This window comes from Danio rerio, chromosome 2, assembly GCF_049306965.1.
Source record: "Danio rerio strain Tuebingen ecotype United States chromosome 2, GRCz12tu, whole genome shotgun sequence".
NCBI classification, from domain to species: domain Eukaryota; kingdom Metazoa; phylum Chordata; class Actinopteri; order Cypriniformes; family Danionidae; genus Danio; species Danio rerio.
The window spans coordinates 5,303,218-5,324,163 of record NC_133177.1 but is presented as its reverse complement, the minus strand read 5'-3'; the positions used below and the strand labels follow the sequence as shown (position 1 = coordinate 5,324,163).

The 20,946-nt window shown below is 36.9% G+C and overlaps 1 protein-coding gene across 45 annotated transcripts in view; it reads left to right on the top strand.

Moving 5' to 3' along the window:
* The window catches only part of dlg1b (discs large MAGUK scaffold protein 1b), a 172,647-nt gene that overhangs the window by 42,316 nt on the left and 109,385 nt on the right, over positions 1–20,946 (top strand). For 10 of the 45 annotated variants that reach the window (XM_073916660.1, XM_073916651.1, XM_073916630.1 and 7 more), the window contains exon 5: positions 12–2,595. The exons of 26 other annotated variants lie outside the window; for them this stretch is intronic. In XM_073916660.1, coding sequence (XP_073772761.1) covers positions 2,566–2,595 — 30 coding nt within the window. In that variant the 5' untranslated portion in view covers positions 12–2,565. 45 annotated transcript variants of the gene reach the window in all.

Here is a 20,946-nt window from a genome sequence, read left to right as displayed (position 1 = left end):
ATTTTTCTTAGCCATGCTGGAGTCTTGAAGAGTTCTTAGATGAGCATCACCCTATATCCGTGCATCAGGAACCACCAGACGAGCGATCAGCAGCTACTACATCGTCATGGATAAAAAGGTCATCCTGTGGCTGAGAAGCACTTCATTCACAGGACATGCTTGATGAGATTTCCTAGCTCCAGTTTGTTTTCACACAAGTTTACAGCATTTATACCTTCATTTAAACTGCTGTGTTTGATATGGAGGACCAAGGAAACACCAGAAGTGAAAGATTTGCACGCCAAGTTGTTTAAAATGTGATTTCATAAGAAAACTATGAGTTTAGAAGAAAACTGAGTGACGATATATTGAACTTTCAAATTGCTCTGATGAAACATCAAGTTTGGACCAAAGGACTGAAACAGCCTTTTTGAGCACTGGTCATACATATGTTGTTGATACTGTCTGTACTAATAAAACATTTAAAGCATATTTGACATTGTTGCATTTTAAAAACTGAATGAATTGTTGAAGTGGTGAATGTTTTCAAATAAAATGTTTTTTCTTTTGTAATTTACAGTCTATTTGACCTTTTTACCATATTTACACTCAAGAGAGTTGAATAAAATAATATATTACACCAGGCGGTGTTAAATATAGTTAAATTTTTTAACTCTGCCCAGAGTTAAAATTAACCCTTACTTCGGTGTCAATGTGCCAACCCTTTTGAAAGTGTTGATTTAACTCTGTTTTGAGTGGACCCCATGAGACACTTTCAAAGTGTTGAAATTAACACCCATAGAGTTGTTTTGGGTCCCCATATTTTGCTGTGTAGATTGCTAGGTGACCATCAATGTTTTCTCAGAAGATATCAAGCTGATAAATTATTGCTGTAACTATAAAATTTATTTATGGACTCAATTAAAAAGCACTGCAGTCTTTGTAAGTAGTCTACACTGAGAAAAATTTGGTATTTTATGTTTTTTTTTCCCCACAGCATTGGGGCTGTAGAAAAAATTTTAAATAACGGCTGTAAAATTACAGAAATTTAGCGATAATTTAAATTTAATTTAACGTCTGTTATTTTACAGTAAGTTTCTGTAATTTAACGCCTGTTATTGGGGTGCCGGTAAAAAAAAGGTAAAATAACGGATTTTTTTTACAGTGTATGGAAGTCAACAAAATACATTACTCTGGTCCAGTGATTTAGAAATAAAAAAGTCTTGCATAATGTATTTTTTTTTATCTAATGTGGTCTTTAACAATTCATTAAGAATGGTTGTGAATCGCCTGACATGCAAACACCCAATGTAAATTTATTATTAGGCTGTGTTTTATGATGCTAATTGGCATACTATTGCTGCTATTATGCTATCTCTGTTAGACATTGCGAAAACCCACCGCTGCTTCGTAAATAAGACAGTCACACTTCAGCAATACCCAAGTTCCTCTAATCCTGTGCTGCATTCCAATTTGTATACTATCCGTCCTAAATAGTATTTGAAAATAGAATTAATATGTCCCAAGTCGTAGTATGTTGAAAAGAGGATGCCAAAGTTTCCAGGATGCTTTACTATTTCAGGTAAAAATTTTAAGTGTAGAACCATCATTACTCTAATCGCTGATATTGCTCACAGTACATTGCACGTTGGACGTGAATTCGATTAAAATTACAAACGAATGAGAAGTGTAAATAATCTACAAACATGATGGACACGCTAGACCAACCGTCAATAGAGAGGCTTCGGTTAAGATGTTTGTATGGACTGTTAATAAATATCTAGCCAACTGTAAAATATTTAAATCTCGCTTTCCATATTATGTTTAATCTGCAACAACAATATTGAACTTGTATAAAGATTTGTTTGGACATTAACGTCTGAAAGCATTATTATGCAAAGACCTGAGGAGATTTCTCTGCATGAAAGACTCACAAATGGCAGATTAACCTGCTGCTGCTTTTCCTATATGGTAGAAAATTAAAAATGGAAGAAATGTGGATGATGAGTCGAGATGATTGGCAGGGCTCATAACTAAGTAACATAACGATCTGTTAACGAGGAAAAAGTATGCCCAAAAGCTTGCACAGTCTTCTGTTACACACTCAAAAGTATATATTTTCCCTTTACAAAAAGGTGCATACTTTTAGGTCGCAGTATACGTGTAGGAATTGTGACGCAGCAGAAGTTGTCCGTGGTTTTAACCGGCTTGACGGTCGCAGTGAAGTGATGGCATTTCATCATCTGTGATGGTGTGAAGAAAAAGCGCGAACGTAATGGCGCGTTTTTTGCTCTCTAAACTGAGGATACAGCTCTCTCTCTCTCTCTCTCTCTCTCTCTCTCTCTCTCTCTCTCTCTCTCTCTCTCTCTCTCTCTCTCTCTCTCAGTTACACACCCACACTCTCTCTCGCGAACTTGACCGACAGTCAACATGGCCAGCAAACACAAGCACGTGGACTGCTCTTATTTTCCTCTCTGTTCTTGAGGAGTAGCGCTTATGTCCAGCTTCAGCGTGATTCTCGTTAAAGTCGAGAGATTTGCGCTATGAGATGCTGAGAAGCGCGAGGTCTCGGTCCGCTTTCAGAGGATGGACTGCATTTGTATTGTTACCACCAAGGTAAGCGCATTAGGCAGCGAGCACTTGCAATGCTTTCTTTATTGATGGTTCATATTATTGTTGAGCATAAAAAAGCACAAAGACTAATGTTATTGAAGTAATTACTATAATTATAATATGTAGGCTTGCCAGTATTTTGTCTTGTTTGGATCCCCCAGATATTCTGAACTTGAAGCACTGTTAAAAGCTCCTTGTTCAAAAAAGTGAATATGTGTGCATGGAATAAGTTGAGAAGAGAATGATGTGCAGTGGCGTTGTATTGATATTTATTTTATTGCAAACTGTCTTGTTGTTTATACTACTACTAAAATTAATAATAGTTTTATTATTATATTATTATAACTGTTAGACTAACTAGAGCATTCTTTTTATTAATTTGTCTCAAATAATTCTAATACAAGCATTTACATATGTATGCATTATTTTTTACTACAGTTTTTAACATCATACGGTATACAGGAGAAAAGAAATTCAGGGGAAAATGGGGAAAAATTAAATATAAAAGACGAACTACTTCTGATAGCTACTTCTTATAACACTAACCAGGTTGCTGGTTTAAATGTTTCTACGTGTAAAATCAACTGGTAGATTTTAGGTTTGTTTTTACTAACAATTTAAGTATTCAGAATTGTTTTTAATATAAGTATTAATACTTAATTATTAGTAAACATTTTCATGTTTGCCATTAAATGAAAAGCATATTGCTTGTGCACATTCAGTCTCTCTGTCATTACCCTGTTTTATCTTTTTTTTTACTAGTGTTTTTAATCTTTTTGTTTTCTACTTTGTCACTTGTATAGTTCTGACTTCATCTTCATCTTTGTTAATGTCTTTAGTGAGAGAGCATGTGATATTTTTCCATCTTTGCGTCTGGATAAATGCATGATTATACAGTGCTCAGCATTTATATCTTCATATTTTTAATAGGAAGCTTTACAATATACTTGTGCAAATACATTAGATTAGTCAGTGTACTGAAGCCAAATCTGAAGCTAATCTAACAAAATAACTTACAATGACGGTTTAAGAATCAGTAGCCCAAGTTTATGTCAAGGAAAAAAAAAAAGAAAGAGGGAAAAATCAAGCGAAGCAAAAATGACAAAAATGAGTAAAATTTTGTAAGTTGTAATCTATTTTTGCAATATTTTGCTTGAATTTAATTGTATTATCTTTCAATTTCTAAATATGTTTGGTGACTAAAATATTATTTTAATAAATAAATCTATTTTATTTAAATGCGTCAAAATACATTGCCTATATTCACTGAGAATTTGATAAAAATGTTCATTTTCAAAATGGGGTGTACTCAATTATGCCGAGCACTCTAGCATCTTCATTTTTTCATTTGTAGCATCTTCATTGTTTGAAGCTCTGTGTCTTCATTCTTTGTATTCCCTTGTACAACCAGATACAACTAATACCACCCGCTTAAGGCGTATAATGTCCAAATTACTTATCATATTAGCAATGGTGTGATGTCATGACACTTCTATATATAAATATGCAGTTTCTTTGTCTCTCCGTGATGTCCTACGAGTCGATTATTTTCTTCATTACTGTACACGTGATTTATTGGATTTACAAAATTGTAGGTAAGTGGTTGCGAACAGTTTATATGGACTGAATTTAAACTAATTAAATTTAGTAATGTTCAACTTATTTGTTTAAAATCAGCTCATATAAATTCTTTGAAAACACTTATACCTTAAATGTTGTAAATTCAATGATTTTTTTTATGCCATTATATTATATTGTATGTTTGTTCAGATGATTCAACTTATAATGCTGATTTGTCCTGATTTAAATGAAGAAAAACATAATATATGACAACAACATCTGTCCTGCTCTGTTTCAGTGCTGTTTACTTTGCTAAAGGTAATCAATACCTTGCTATCAGGAATCTTAGATTTCTATTCTCTCATAACTGGAATCTTAATAGTAATATAAATAGTAATACTAATTGTCCTGATTTGAACTAATTCATCAACAGTATAAGAAAATCATGCATGTTGAATGCTTTTCATCCCTTCTGTAAGATTAAAATGATAAACTGATTTAAGCCAACATATAGTATTTAAAACAAAGAACATATGTAATAATGCTGCAGTGTGTGTCACTATAAAGTGTCTTGGTTGTACTTGGGAAACCGGGCAGTAGGGGCCAGAAACGTTTCTACATACAGTATTTGTGCTTTATTTTTCATCCATTTTAAATTATTCTCCATTATTAAGGTGTGGTCCCATTTGTAAAGGTAAATTGGCTAATTTTAATAAAGTAGAGTATATTCACTTTTAAACAGCTTTTAAACTCTTGGTCAGTGTGGGAAAATGTTGCCCTCGTGAGAAATTCCTGATATTCTGGATTGCTGTTAAAATGACTGGATCTCATCTCTCAAATGCATTGAAGGAAAATGGTAATGTGACCCATACCTTTATGATTTCTGAAGCTGGCTTAATGAGTGCCCTAATAAAAAAAATCTAATGTTAAACCAAATCTTAAAAATCTTTAAAAAAATTCTAATGTTAAACCAGGATGCTAAACCCAATTTTGAGGCCATCTACATTGTAAAGTAGCAGTGCGTTTTTTTTCAGCCTGATCTCATGAGGAAACAATTTTACGTTTTGTCAGTTTAGTGGCTAATTTGTACAAAAATGTTGTTACTAGATCAGATACAGTTGCGGCCGTAAGTTAACAGAAAATATTTATATTATTCATTAAATTTCCCATTTAATATGTTTTATTAACGTCTATCCCTACCTTGTATTCTAAACCCGTCACACTAATGTAAAAACAGTAGATGTATCGAGTATTATTTATGTTATCTATTAAATTACCCATTAAAATTGTATTTTATTAACACCTACCCCCACCTCAACCCTAAACTCAACCATGACAGTACTGTAAAAATGTTTATTATTGTTATACAGTATTACAATAATGATACTATATTGATGTGCCTTTCCGCAGCTGTGTCCTATCTAGACTTTACCATATGAAAATTTACGAATTTAAAAAAAGATGCGTAGCACCTAACCCCACCCCTAAACCCAACCATCTTTGGGAGATGAGCAAATAGTACTAAATTATATGAATGAGATCATATGAAATCATACGAATTAGCTTCTAAATTAAAAAGTTACAAATAACCATGAGGTAGTGTTTGGTGTTCCCTGCCCACCGATATCGATAGAAAAGTGTATTAACATGTCTCGGTATAAACGCATATACGTGTCCACAAAAAAACATTTGCAGTGAAACTGGGATTAAAAGATCTGTTCCAACTCTCTGTGATCCAGCTGCACCTCTAGCTATAGTGAGTGGTACACTTAAATAAAGAAAAGACAGAAAAAAGCACTATGCAATAATACATAACTGCTGGAATTGCTACCGCGGCATAGTGTCAACTATAAACAAGGATGCTTCAAGCACACAATAGAAGTCGTGCTATATCCGAAATCGCTGCCTACTCAGTAGGTACTGCATTCGAATTTAAACGTACTACTCGAATGTTCGAAAAATACGTTCTATACAGTATGAATGTCAGCAGTATCAATGGAAATCGGACGTACTACATCCGCCATTTTGTCATCCTCAGGTGACCTACCCACGTCAGTTACGTTGCTTCACTCCCATTCATGAACTAATTTGTGGTTCATCATGGAATATCATAGCGTCCATCCGATGTGCACTTCAGAATCTCGCCAGAAGTAGTTGGTCATCAGGGTACTTCTAGCATACTGTTTTTCGAATTCTATGAATTCAGACATACTACTCTGCTCGCTTACTGACTTTAGCGTACTATATAGTATGGCAGTATGCGATTTCAGATGCAGCTCTGGTTTATGGACGTTAAATCATGTTTATAAAATTCCCTCAGACCCCAAATATTTACATTTGCAGCATGATGATAATAAATAAATAATGCATGGTTTCCTCTTCATTCATTCTTCCATGGCGGGGCGCCATGGCAAAATTCATCCTGCCACGGCTACACCACAGCTTCTCATTTACACTTTATTTTTTTAATAGCGGTTAATGATCGCACCAAAACATATTAAAGGGTAAGTGAATTATAACAGCGCAAACTTTTCTGTAACCGTAGTAGTGCTGTGCGTCATTTGTTTAAATTTTCAAGGTGACGTTCTGACTGACTGGCCGACTGACAGACAGGTGCGTGATGCGTGAGGCCAGCAAACACGACGTATACCTGTTTCATTTTACTCCAGGACGCATTAATACCGCTCTGTTGGTATTGTAGACATTCATAAAAATTCTTAGCAAACCTAATAAATGTTGGAGACATACTCATTACATAAACGCACTAAATCGCACTTCAGCGTTTATTTGAGAGCGCACAAGAAGATCTGCACGCTCTTAAAGCGGCTTATAGTTGAGGGGGCGTGCAAGTAGTTTTGTGCACGAGCAGAGGAAATCGGCGCGCAAGCAAAAAGAACCGCATGCTCGTAGGCAATCTCGACTTCTAATACTCCGCTCACGACATTTGTCATTTGTAATAACGCCACAGGTAGTTGGTAAATCTGTGTAAAAATAAAGGCCTGCCGCCACAGCTGGAAAAAATCCTAGTAAAGGAAAAATCCTTGGAAAAAGGAGCAAAATAAAAGATGATTTAAATTACTAAACCCTTGATGGCTTTGTAAAGCTTAACTGCCCTTCAGTGTATACAGTAAGTAAGCTGCAGCAGTTTTTATAGCCTCAAAATTACCAAACTGTTTACGGTGAAATTATTCTTAGCTAAGCATACACGCGCACATTTATGATCCCTAAATATAGAACACACAAATGACATTTCGAAGTAAACCATGAATAAGCTATGAGCTTCTGTTGTCAGAAATGTTGCAGATGAGGCCATTTCTGCACCGGAGAGCAGGGTTTGAGTCCCTGTGTGGGGAATTGTCAAGGAGTTCTCTCTTTCCGTCCCTCCTCTTTTTCCCCTAACCCCTGACACCCCGCTCGTCACTCAGAGAGCCTGCTCCGAGGCGTCGCAGAAGATGTGGAGTGACTGCATGTTTTTTGCATGCATGAGCGCTCGTGTCTCTTCTGGTCTGTGCCAGCCTCAGGGCATGCCAGGCTTGGAGTTAAAAGCACATAGATCTCCATGCGGGTTTTACATCGTCTTCAGATACATTTTAAGACTACATGCTTAATAGAGTCAGCAGTGCCAAAGAGCTCTGCAACAAAAAATACACTGTAAAAAGAAATAGTTTCAGCATCGATATCGCAATCAGTATACTATATTGAATTTCGATACCAAATGCTGATTTGCCATTGTGTTTACATGCTTAACAGAAATGACTCTTAAATTGTATTTCTGTAAAATACAGTTATTTCTGTTGAGCACGTGAACACAATTGCAAATCAGCAGCGTTTAAGAACATGCTCAACAGCGATTAGATGTTAGCAGGAACAGGCCTGGGAATTTTTAAACTAATCAGCCATTCATGTAAGTGAACTACTCAGACTTGTCACCACCTACTGGCACCTTAGTAGATTTTTTTTAGTATCTTTATTTATGACAGGTTTAAATCAGCTAAGACACTTGCACAAATACACACACACAAACTCTAAATCACATGTGATTATTGATATTTTCTGTCAAAATTGGCCCTTGTGAAAATGTAAACGATAAAACCACGAGTTAAATTTTCTCACGGACTGATTCGAGGTGGCAGCAGTTTCTTCACATTAGCTGTTTGTCCATACGGACACAATCTGTGCACGCATGAGTAGAGCTGCTTTGTTATTTAATTATTCACCTCATTTAGTGAGTTTATACATTAATATATATATATGTGCGTCAATGTGAAGAAGTAAAGGATGGGAGAAAGGGAATACGTCCTTAGCTGTGTTTGAGGACAGTTGTGTTGTCTGAATTGACTCTTCTCATGGGACCTGAACAGTGCAAACATCCACAGAGACTATTTTTTTTCAAAAACAGATTCATTGTGAGAGTGAGAATGGTCATGGGATCTGTCACTCCCAATCAAACATCCTAGCCAGTAGTAATAATTATTGTAGGGATTTTCTCATTGATTTGTGAGTACAGTGGATATGTTGCTAGTTTAGTGTTAGGATGAATTGAGGGTCATGCTTACTATTGGCTCGCTCTCAAGTTCATATCCTTTTTGGTGATGACTGTACTGTTAGGACAACAATACTCTGAAATATTAGCACTAAAAAGCGTGGACAACAATCTGTGGTTGAGTTTGTTGCATATTTTGTATACATAATTTGTAAAAAAAAAAAAATTGTACAAATGGTCATGATCAAGTAGGGCTGGGCGATTTTTGCAAAAAAAAAAAAAAATTTCTTGTTTTTTTCTTATAAAGTTTGCCCGATTCACGATTTCGATTTCAATTTAGATTAAAAAAATAAAAAAAATTGTATTGTGTAACTACTCAACTTAAAACATTGCGACAACATGGCTGAAGTAGTCTTCTCTTTATAAGTAACTTGAAAACCCATCTGGTTGAGGAACATTGTATTTTTAATGGCCATGCCATAGATAAATTGGTCAACAAGGTTAAAATAAATGTAAAACAATTTCACCAGTTAAATATCGTTGCAGGAGATTTGAATAAAAAATATTTGTATAAATATTGCTGTTGCAGGAATACAGAGGTATTTTTTGCAAGTTTTGCTGAGCCTGGGAAAGATTGGCTGTCAGCTCGGTTTTGACTTTGTCTTTTGATTGAATGACAGGTTGTAATGCTGCTGCCTTTTTCTTAAAAATATACAGTGAAAGTAAAGGACTGAACATGGAAACTGTAAAGCCTAATTTAACCCAATGTGTGAAGTTGTGGACGTATAGCAGGAGCAAATGCAAACACCAGATGTGTGTCTAATATAAAATAATATATTTAATCTATTTTTCTTTTATCCCCCTTTTAAATATCGATCATTTAATGCGCTTTGCACCACTCTCTATTATGCTGCCTGATCTGTCTGGTTTTCAACTAGGTCCGCTAAATGACGTCATGGGGGCGGGTACTTTAATTTTTACTGCTACAGCTGCTCACCTCTGCTCGTGTTCAAACCAAAAGATCAGCGCGGTTTGAACTAAGATTGGCGCGGTTTTTCACATGGCAGGTTTTTACGTCCTTCATACACGTTGATCAAGTTTATCAACTTGATAAGGGAATATGTCTTGACAATCCAATGATGCTGCACGGCGCTTCTGGTCTGCTTCATACAGAGAGTGAACCAAATTGCATTGGTGCCGTTATGCTGTACCAAATATTTGTATAAAAAAATTGCGATTTCTTGATTTAATATAAAATTAAATCATCGTCAAAACGTAAATTCGGATTAATCGAAAAAATCGCCCAGCCCTATGATCAAGACATGACCACAACATTAGCCTTTATTCTTCACGTTAAAACTGTAAGCTGACCCTAAAATCTCATTCATAAAGGAAGCAGAGTACTATCATTAACGTAATTCTGAAGATTAATCAGTTAAACTCCGCGGGTCTGTGACGTCATCGACTTTCGCTTTAAGATTTAAAGGGCTAGCATTGCACCAGACCCCCTTAAGTGGTTTCGTTTGAAAGTGTAGAATCTATATTTTAAGCACATGCGCATCACTTTGGTTTTTATTCTACTGTACAAAAGTTATTTACACTTAAATACACAGTATTTTGGATACCCGAGCTGGATATTTTACATTGGTTCATTTTCATATTTTTCATATGACACATGTACAAGTTATAGCTCAAATGAAAGCTCTTGCCGGTGCTCATACAGTTCTAGCATTCTTTTTACTGAATTATATTCACATATCAAACACTTGTTGAATGAATTGTGGTGTTTCTATGGCGCAGAAGTGAAAACAAGACATTTATGATCAATAAGCAGCCCCAGATAGCACAGACAGCTGTCATCTCTTACCTTATACTGTGTGCTTCAGGGCCATTTCTCCTCTGTTTTTGAGGTGATGTGCATAAGTAATCCTTTTATATGTCTGAACTGGTCCAAACACAGTGAATTATGTTTGATCAAACAAAAGAATAGTGAAATATGAAAATATGATGATCGGGCCCTGTGGTTTGTACAGCACCTCTCATCAGTTGGAATACAATAACTTTTGTATAGATTATGGTGGAGACATTTTTCTTTTCCTATGATTACAGACATGTGCAGGAACCACCAACATTAATTACAGCACGCTAGACCACACAGAACCTAAAAGGTACACTTTCAAATTTGAGTTTATTAAAAAAAAAAAAAAAACAATACAAAAAGCTCCTCTTTTTTAGGTGTTTATTATAACACAGACAACATATACAGATATTTTAAACACTTTCAATAGTGTTTTATGAAAATTCAAAGGGTTTTCTTTAAAATTATACCAATTTTTTTCATTTACACCTCTACATGTGGATTTGGGAAGCTTTTAAATTTGGGTAGGCAAAATCCAGGTGGAAATCCCAAAATAGCACTGGAGTTTATTTTTTTGAATGTTCAATGTTAATTCATATTACGGGGTACTTTCCAAATTTCAGAAATGGGTGAAACTTTATCTTCAATTTTGGCTGACAAACATGGTCAAATATACATAAATGAAGAGATTTGGCACTGAACTGCATGCCAGCACTGAAAATATATCCCCCAGTTTGTATTATTAACCTTTTAATCGTTTGTTTTTTTGCGCTATGCAAAATCCAAAACATTTTTTTTTTGATGAAATAAGGGGAGTACTTGACTATAATCAACATCCTTTAGGTTTGTGTGCTCAGTAGGAAAAAACTTAAACTATAAAATCAACATAATCGAACATAAAACAATAATTGCATGATTGCAATAACATGGTTCTGCGCTGTTCTTTTAAGCTCTTGTTATGCATTTTTGGAAGAATAATGCATTTGTAATCATCATAGATTGTTTACTTGATAATGTATTTTCTCCTTCATTGTATGACATTTTGTTATGCTGGTTATTAAACACTTGACTAATTAGGCTTGGAGCGGAAACATGGTATTTATCATAAATTGTAATATGTGTGCTTTTAAATAAAAGTCATTTTATACAAATTCTAAGAATGAAGTGAGAAGTTTGATCACAGAAATGACTTATTAAAGCTGATTGGAAAAATGTTTTCTTCTGCAGTCACAAACAATGACCCTGATTCATCTATTTTTTTAACCCTTGTGTGCTGTTGGGGATGTTTTCATCCACTCTGGGGTGATTTTGAGGCTTAATTCGGCCACAACTTTCTCTGCGCTTCAGCAAATAGAATGATTTGGTGACAAATCTTGGGAAGTTTACACAAACCTGGTTGACAGCAGAGACTACAGGCTGCCACCAAGAGTAAGGGTGCATCTTTTTTATCATCAGTTATTTTACACAGTTGGTCATATCTTAGTACCATTATCTATACAAAAGCAAATGAACTGGTAAAACTGTGAAGGCGTCTGAATTATTTTTAGTTTGACAGTATAACAAATAATCTTTAGCAGTAATACATTTAATTACGAAAGCTAATATGACAGTTTAGTCATTTTTGAAGAAATTTGTTTCTTTTGTTTGGTAGTCATTTGATTCAACTTGGACTTTAGTAGTTCTTCACTTTCTAGAGGTGAACCATTGACTTGCTTGTCTGAACTGTGTGTTGAGTTGACTCAAAGTTCATAGTAGAGATTTTTGACTTGACCCCAATTCTGCTGCTTGTTAGTTTGGCTATGGACACCGTTATTATGGCTTTTGTAATCAATCTGCTTCCCTCTCCTGGTTTTATTCGGCATTACAAACTGAAAAGCCCAAATAACTGTATAAATCTCAGTGATGCTGAGGTTAAAGGAAGCATTGCACATGATCTTGCAAAGGTGTATTTTAGTGTTGTAGGGATTGGTCTACAGTTTGACCCAAAGGCTGGTAGATGAAGAAGAGCCGGAGTCAGAGATTTAAATAAATAAATCAAGTTTACTGAAGATAGTTTGCAGTTACATCAGCAGAAGCCAGCTTCAACACTCGCAATTAGTTCCTAGGCCGCTCTGCTTACAATCACCAATCAATAACAATTATACTCTCACATAACGCCATTAACTGCGTCATACATAGAGGTGTTCTAACCTTATTGGTTAAAACACAGATAGACTAGGAAAATTTCCATGTGGGGTTCGTGCGTACAATTCTGAACATATCTGTCTGAACACATCTTAAGCATAAACGTCAGACATCCCTTAGATCAGGCATGTCCAAGCTCGGTCCTGGAGGGCCGGTGTCCTGCAAAGTTTAGTTCCAACCCCAATCAGACACACCCGGGCTAGCTGATCAAGCTCTTACCAGGCTTTCTAGAAACATCTTTGCAGGAGTGTTGGAGCTAAAATCTGCAGGACACCGACCCTCCAGGACCGAGTTTGGACACCCCTGCCTTAGACTGATTAGAGCTGACTCCAGACCTGTGAAACGGATCAACAATCAAATAGAACACACACACACACACACACACACACACACACACACACTTAAAGTATAATCTGTTTCTTATCCAAGGCTGAGTGTACTCTTAGCCGTCTTGATCAAAACTGGTTAAAAACTGGTATAATCTACATTCAGGCAGTTCTGTTCTTACTATACAAAGTCTTATCTTGAATAAAAGTAGAATCACTTTAAAAGAATTAACCATAAAAATAACAAAATCACTTTAGATATTTTAGATAGTAATAACTACTAGAAATAACAATAGAAACAGTTGATTTCAGTCCTCAGCCCTCAGTTCCACTCAAGGTCTCCGTGACCTCTGACCTAGTTTGGTGGCTTCAGAAAATAGTGATAAAGAGACAGGCAAATGCACTGAACATTCTTATATTAAGCAATTTGTTAACTTATTCATTAATTAAAATCAATTCACAGTTAAATACTCATTCAAATAATCAAATAATTATATTTAATAAAAAATTATGAGAAACAAGATGATGAGAAAAGGATAAACGTTGGTCCATGATGAGATGGATTGGAAAGCAGAAATCCAAATCCTTCAGTGTACAATTCAAATAGTAGGAGTTATCAAACAAGGAGGGGAGATAAGTTGCTGTTTTTGCTTAAATTTAAATGGAACTTCTTAATGTCATGTGATAAATGCATTCCAGTGTGAATCGTGGATCGCAGTAGATGGAGTGTGCGCAAACTCATAGCATTAGATTTGTGAGCTATAGATTTAGTCCACATGGTGGAGCTATGTGCATTTATTTTAGGCTCCTTAAGGCAACTCACTTTTCTGCCTCCCTCTTCAACATTTTCAGTTAAAGGTTTGCAATTAAGACAAATCCTTGATTCGTTAGGTGATGTGTCCTACTGTTCGAAAAGAGGATGCTGATTAGGAATAAATTGCATTTAATTGAGTGTGAATATTAAGCCTGCTGTGTCACCGTGTTGAAGTAGAAGTGAGAATTTTGCTAAATTAGGCTTCACGAGAAGTGTTTATGCTCATTAGAGGCTGAAGCCATGGAATTAATTAGTGCAATTGTTTGCAATGAGCCCCCACACCTAGCAACAAAACAGTCTGACCAATTTTAATCACGGTTACCAGCTGTGTAAGTCAGAAGTGGTGAAAAATATCATTACAAGCCAAAATTCGTAGCTGTAGTTAACCCACCACAGATGGCCAATTCAAAATATAGTACCAAATGTTAAGGTCTGTTGTGTATTTACTCAAAACAACAACAACAGTGACCTAATAGTGACTCTAGAAGCTCTTGGTTCAGTGGTTTTATATTTTGGCCGTTATAGGTGAAACCTTCAAAATTTAGTCAAAATAGAAACCAAGTAACTGTAGACTTGGAACCACAGTGAACAATACAAAATGTTCACACATTCTCAGATCAGGATATCCTGAAACCGTTCTTCTATCTACTTATTGGGAGTCGAGGAGCTCTAGTAATTGCTGTCCTGCTCTGTGTTTGCTCCCTTTGAGCTGTTAATAATTAAAAGAGCTCTTGTGCCTGTAAATCAACTAAACTTCAACAATATTCACTTCTAAATTAAGCTGCTATTTGAAATGGGGGTGAGCCGATAATATTATTTCGAATAACGATAAAATTTATGTGAATAAAAATGATGAGCTCTGGAGTTTTTATACTTGATCTAAGAGCCAATCATACAGCATAAATGTGCAACAATGGGAATCTAAAAGTGTGTTGATATTAGAGATTAGGGAAAATGTATCGGCTGAAAATACACTGTGAAAAACTCCCCGTAAAAAAAACTAAAAAAAAAAAAACTGTCAGAATAAAAAAATGTAGATAATATGTAGAAAAACAGTAATTTCTTGTTCCATAATTACAAGTTATTACTGTCATTTTACAGATTTTAGCTGTAATTGTACGGGTTATTACTGCCATTTTACTAATTATTACTGCAATTACACAGATTATTACTATCATTCAATATCATGTACAAATTATTACTGTAAATATATAATTTATTAATGTAATTATACAGATAATATTATTATAAGGATTATTACTGTAATTATGCAGGCTATTAATGTAATTATACAGATTATTTATGTAATTGTGCATGAAATCTCTAAGTGTGTTTTAGACATTTTTCGATTTTTAACATTTTTAGGCTTAGGTACAAATAATTGCTGTTGTCATAAAACACTGCAAATATAACTATAAACTATAATATAGTTTGACATGTATTTTTTATTTCTTGTTTACAAATAACACATTTGCTCCTCGTTTAACAACAAAAACAAGGTTAGTGTCATGAGGATGCCTGCACAACAAAGTTGAGGATCAAATAGCAGTTTATTAACAGAATCATATTGCAATTAAAGGATGAAACAGGATCAAATAGGTGCACGGATAATCCCTAGCATAAAGGCAACAAAAAAATAACAAAGTAAAGGTTTCAAACATGGCAAGGTAAGGGAAATTGCGTCGTAATGCTAACTAAACATTTTAAGACTGAGAAACGATGTGTGTGTGTGTGTGTGTGTGTGTGTGTGTGTGTGTGTGCTGAGTTTAAAGTCTTTGAAATCAGTCCATAACGATTTTCTGACTGTGTGTGTAATCAGTCAGAATTAGGAACCCGGGTGTGCGAGGTGCATGCTGGGAGTTGTAGTTCGTTAAAGTAACGTATGTAGTTTTCCAGCAACCCACAGCCGCTAGATCACTGGTGATTGTCACAGTCCGCATAACAACATTGTTAGAGTAGTAAAATAAACATCTCCCAGTTTACAGTGCATGCATTATATGCAGCCTACAAACAACAGGCTATTATTTTACTTTGTTAACCTCTTGTTAATCTTCATACGTTTACTATCTTCACTAAGAACAGTTTGACTATATTTTTGTTTTCCTATTTTTTTTTCCAGAAATAATCTGTAAGTGTTAACGTAAAGTTATGTGTTACTCTCTAAAAAATACATAAAATTTCCTTTAAAAAGCAGAAAAATATTGTAATACCAAATTACAAGCAATAACTGTACATTTAATGTTAGAATTTTTATAGAACATATCTTTAAAACACCAGGTATTTCACTGTATAATGAAAAAACTGAAAAATTCCGTAAAAAATACAGACAATTACCAGTAAAATAACGTTTATTTTTTACAGTGCATGTTATACCATTTAATGGAACTTTAATTTTTTTGGCTTCAGTCATTTTTGGGGTACTCTTTTGAATCTGAAATCATTAAACAACTAATATCAAAATATATCGTTATCGTTTAATATGGAAAATAATTACAGAGATTGCATTTTGGCCATATCGCCCAGCTCTATTTGGAGTATGCCAATTTGATGGGTGAAGAACTATACACCTTTAAGACTTTAAGGCCCAGTTTCACAAGCAGGGCTTAGAGTAAGCCAGGACCATGGCTATTTAAGCCACATTTATTAAAATGGCCTTAGAAAAATATATTACTGGAGTGCGCCTGGAGACAAAAAAATGACACTGACAGATTTTAAGACATCTCTCTGAAAGTTATTTTGAGTTGAGACAGCTCAAACATGCAATTTAATCTCGACTAGCCTTAAACCTTGTTTGTGAAACTGACTCTATTCCCTTCTCAGATTCATGACTCTGTGACGTTCATTGAGAAATTGTTGCCACAAAAATAGTATTCTAAAGTAAGACCAACTATATTTATATGTCCGTGCAGTCGTGTCATGAGCGTTTTCGTGATGCTTCATACGAGCATTCGGATGATCCTTGAATGGACTTAGCCAGTGTTAGTCGTGTTGCACGCTGAGTGACGCATACATTACGAGAACGGCAGGATCTGAGTCACACTTTGGACAGTGAGGCACACTGACAACCCAAGTATTGTACGTAAAATAGGGGTAATTGACGTTAGTAGTACTACTGGCTCAGAGTCTTTGACTTTTGCACGTTATGTAGGTCAGCATGAGAGAAGTAACTAAAATGTCCAAAATGTTTAATATTAAATGGCCTTGAGGATTGCCTCACTGGCAGAATATAGCAGATGCATGTGCACGCTGTGCGAGAACAGGATCTTATTAGCGGTGAGGATTAGATTAGCGAGTATGGCAGCATTTTGCCACATCCCTCTTAGCTTGACTGCTGATTTAAAAATTTCCTAAAGCAAAGTCACGGCAGAGATCTTTGTCATTGCCGACCCTCCCCCAACATCACTGCCCCTTAAAAGCCAGTGACCCGAGCGGTTTGTCCTATGTGACCATTTCATGGTCGGCCTAATCAAATCAGAAGTAATGGAGAAATTAAGCTTAAGCATCTTTCTGCCAGCTCACTCTCTCCACCGTAGGGATCCCATCAAGAAATGGAGCCATTCTCAGAAGGTCACATCCACTGTCCAGTCAGCTGCCAATGACATTCCGTCATCTTATTGGCCAGGCTCGACGCTCCCCTCCCCCTTTTCTCTCCACTGTGCAAACGTGCTGTAAGTCACTCCAACATCGCTCCTCCTCCTGCATGCGAGGCTGTGCTCCCTGAGGATGTTCATTTGCTGCTCCTCTCCATCTCACTGTTACTGCCTTGGCTTTTTATTTTTTTGCCTTCCCCTCAATGTATTGGGTGACGTAGAGCACCCACGCCGAGGATGAGACAGAGAGAGAGACTCAACCCAACTCGACGTCCATGTGACAAACCCCACGCGCTGCAACAGCTTTATCCCTCCCTCCCTCCCCTCACAGCTCTCCTCCTCTTCCCGCGTTCTCCTCACAACTCGCTGCGTTGTTCAAACTGTGGCATTCTTCACCTTCCCTTTTGGGGGAACGCAGCAGTTGTGTGGTGTCTTCTTGGCGATGACCAAAAGGTCCCGAAAGCTGTTCCTTCACGGATGCATGCACTCGGCATGAGGCCTCCGTGCAAACATCTCCACCGTGACTCACAGCTGTGAAAGGTGGAGGGACGGATCTCGCAAGCCAGTGAAGCAGAAGACGAAAGGCTCTGAGGAAGACCGGAGCAGCGGTGAAGGAGAAGGGGGCGTGTGGACAAACTCGCTGGATGAAGGAAGCAGACTGGCTGTCCCTTCCCTGGCGTGATGGAGTGAGACGAGGAATGAGGGTGGATGGTGAGAGCGGGCAGCAGCAGCAGCAGTGGAGGGGCAGGAGGAGGAGGAGGTGGTGGTGGAGGAGCAGGAGGTGGCCGGAGAGGCAGGAGCAAGTATCGCTCGCGCCGGCGAGTCTCCGGCTCTTCGCTGGCTGATCGGCTCAGCTGCCACAGCGGCGAGAAAATGTCTCCCAGCATCAAGAAGTTGGACTGCTTCTCGCCCATGCTGTGCCACTGCAAAGTGGCCTGCACCAACAGCACCATCTCACTCATGTTCGGATGCAAGGTGGGTGGTGGAGCTGCTTCTCAGGTTCGCTTAATTCACAGGACAGGACAGTCTGTGAGAGTCTGTCCAGCTTTACATCAAGGTGTAGCCAAGAGTGGCAGCCAAAATGCTTGGTACTGCTGCCAGTTGGAACTCCCGAGGCACATGCAATCAACTTGATGAGATAAGAGTTCTCTTCGAGATCTAGCAGACTTCAGAAGTAGACTTATTCTTGCAGAGAGATCTGGCATAACACGTTCATGGACTGAATTTCTTTTAAGGCACACATAATTGAAAAGTTGATGAGATGAGAGGAGTTGTCTTCTAGATGTAAGAGAGTTGGCGTACAGCAGATTTATTGCCTTTTAGTCTCTTCTTAAACAATTTATGTTAGGTTAGGACAGCTAGGTTCTTTCTTTTAGGCTTTTAATTGTTTGTGTTTGTCTAAATGTATAGGATGATCAAGTGTTGAAATATAAGTAGGCCAGATTTGGCTCCCATGAACTAATAGCTCGTCTTTCTTTAGACAATTTAAGGGGTGTAGGGAACGGTGTGCTAATTAGGTTCTTTCATTTAGGTTTTTTTCTCGTTTGTGTTTGACTAAATGTATAGGACAGGGCTATTCAATTAGTTTGTCACGGGGGCCGGTTCATGAAAAGCATCCCAAATGAAGGGCCGGAGAGATATGACTTGCTTTATGAGTGATAACACAACTGCATATAAGAGCCCATATGCTGTTTATTTTCTCCTTAAGACACCCACGTTGGCTTTTTCTACATTAAAATATGAATATGTTGTATTTTGAAACTACATAATATCAGTGCACTGTACAATAGACTTTTCTTGTTTACAAACATGTTCAAATGTTGTATATCAGAGCACAGCAAAAGCAGTGCATTGCTCAAGTAGGCTTTTTCTACTTTAAGACACATTCATGTTTTATTTTTTTAAACTGCATCACAATTATGGTTGTACGATTATATAGTCTAAAGAATAATCATGGGTTCACGGTTATCACGTCTAATGTAAATTCAAGCTTTATATGAGGTAAGTAGCTATTTAGAATAACTGTTGTTGCAACACTATCTCACGGCAATTCGTAACTTTTTCATTTAGTGGCTAATTCGTATGAATTCATCCTTTCTAATTCGTACAATTTAGTACGATTTGCTTATCCCCCAATGACGGTTGGGGTTAGGGGTGGGGTTAGGTGCCACGCCTCCTTTTTAAGATCGTACCATTTCATACGACTGAACTCGTACGAATTCGTACGAATTAGCCACTAAACTGGGAAAACGTAAAATACTTACGTTTTCTCATGAGATCAGGCTCGTTGTTGCCTTCTGCGTTCATACATACAGCACAATCATTTTAATAATAACTCGTCTAACATATATGTTGTTAACATTGCACTGAAAGGCACGCACAACTCTCACCGTAAGATGTTTTCTACTGTGTGCACCCAGAAAGACGCAAGTGTGTTGCTGCGCTTGTGCGCACATATTGTCATATATTATTACATTAAAAATAACAAACTTGCAAGCTGAAAAGACTTGTTATGGGACTGGCCACTGCTATAGTTAATCCGGTGAGTGCGTATTAGCCTCGGTGTACATACATGGAACTTTAAACTAGTGCACAGTTGACAACTTGACATAACTTGGTTTAGTTGCAGCAGTTTCGTTTCGTTCCATGCAACAGAAATGCGGCGTTGACAAGCCTTTACGATTAATTAACTGTGACGAATTCAAGTGCAGTTAATAGTGAAATCGGCTAATCATTGCATCCTGCTTGCCCCACTTGCTTGGCGCACGTCACTTCATAACTATAGCGTCATTTTTCGAATTAACTACATTTATTTTTCATGTCTTATTTGCACTATTTGGAGGGCCAGAATAAATTGCCTCGGTGGCCAGGTTCGGCCCACGGGCTGCCAATTGAATAGCCCTGGTATAGGATGATCAAGTGTAGAAGTATAAGTAGGATCAGGGCATGACCCAGGCCAGACTTGGTTCCCATAAACTAATAGCTTGTCTTTCTTTAGACAATTTAAGGGGTATAGGGGAAGGTGTGTTAATCAAGTTCTTTCTTTTAGGCTTTTTCTTGTTTGTGTTTGACTAAATGGATAGGGTGGTCAAGTGTAGAAAGGTAAGTAGGATCAGGGCATGGCCCAGGCCAGAATTGGTTCCCATGAACCAACAGCTTGTCTTTCTCTAGACAATTTAAGGGCTATTGGGGAACATATCGTCAGATAGATAAGGTTCTATCTGCATTCTGAATGATTTTGAGATATTGAGCATCAAAGTTTTTGCATTCCATAGCAAACAGTATGTGTGTAACATTTTTTTTGTAAATAAAAAGTCTTAAAATGTAAACAACTTATAAAAAAACATCCCATAATGTAAATAAGTCATTGTCATTTAATAAGAATATGTTAATAACACAATTTTGACAAAAATGTCAGATGGAACTATATAATTCTAAGGTGACGATATGCTAATTAAGTTCTTTCTTTTGGGCGTTTACTTACTGTGTGTGTCTGTGTGTGTCTGTGTGTGTCTGTGTGTGTCTGTGTGTGTCTGTGT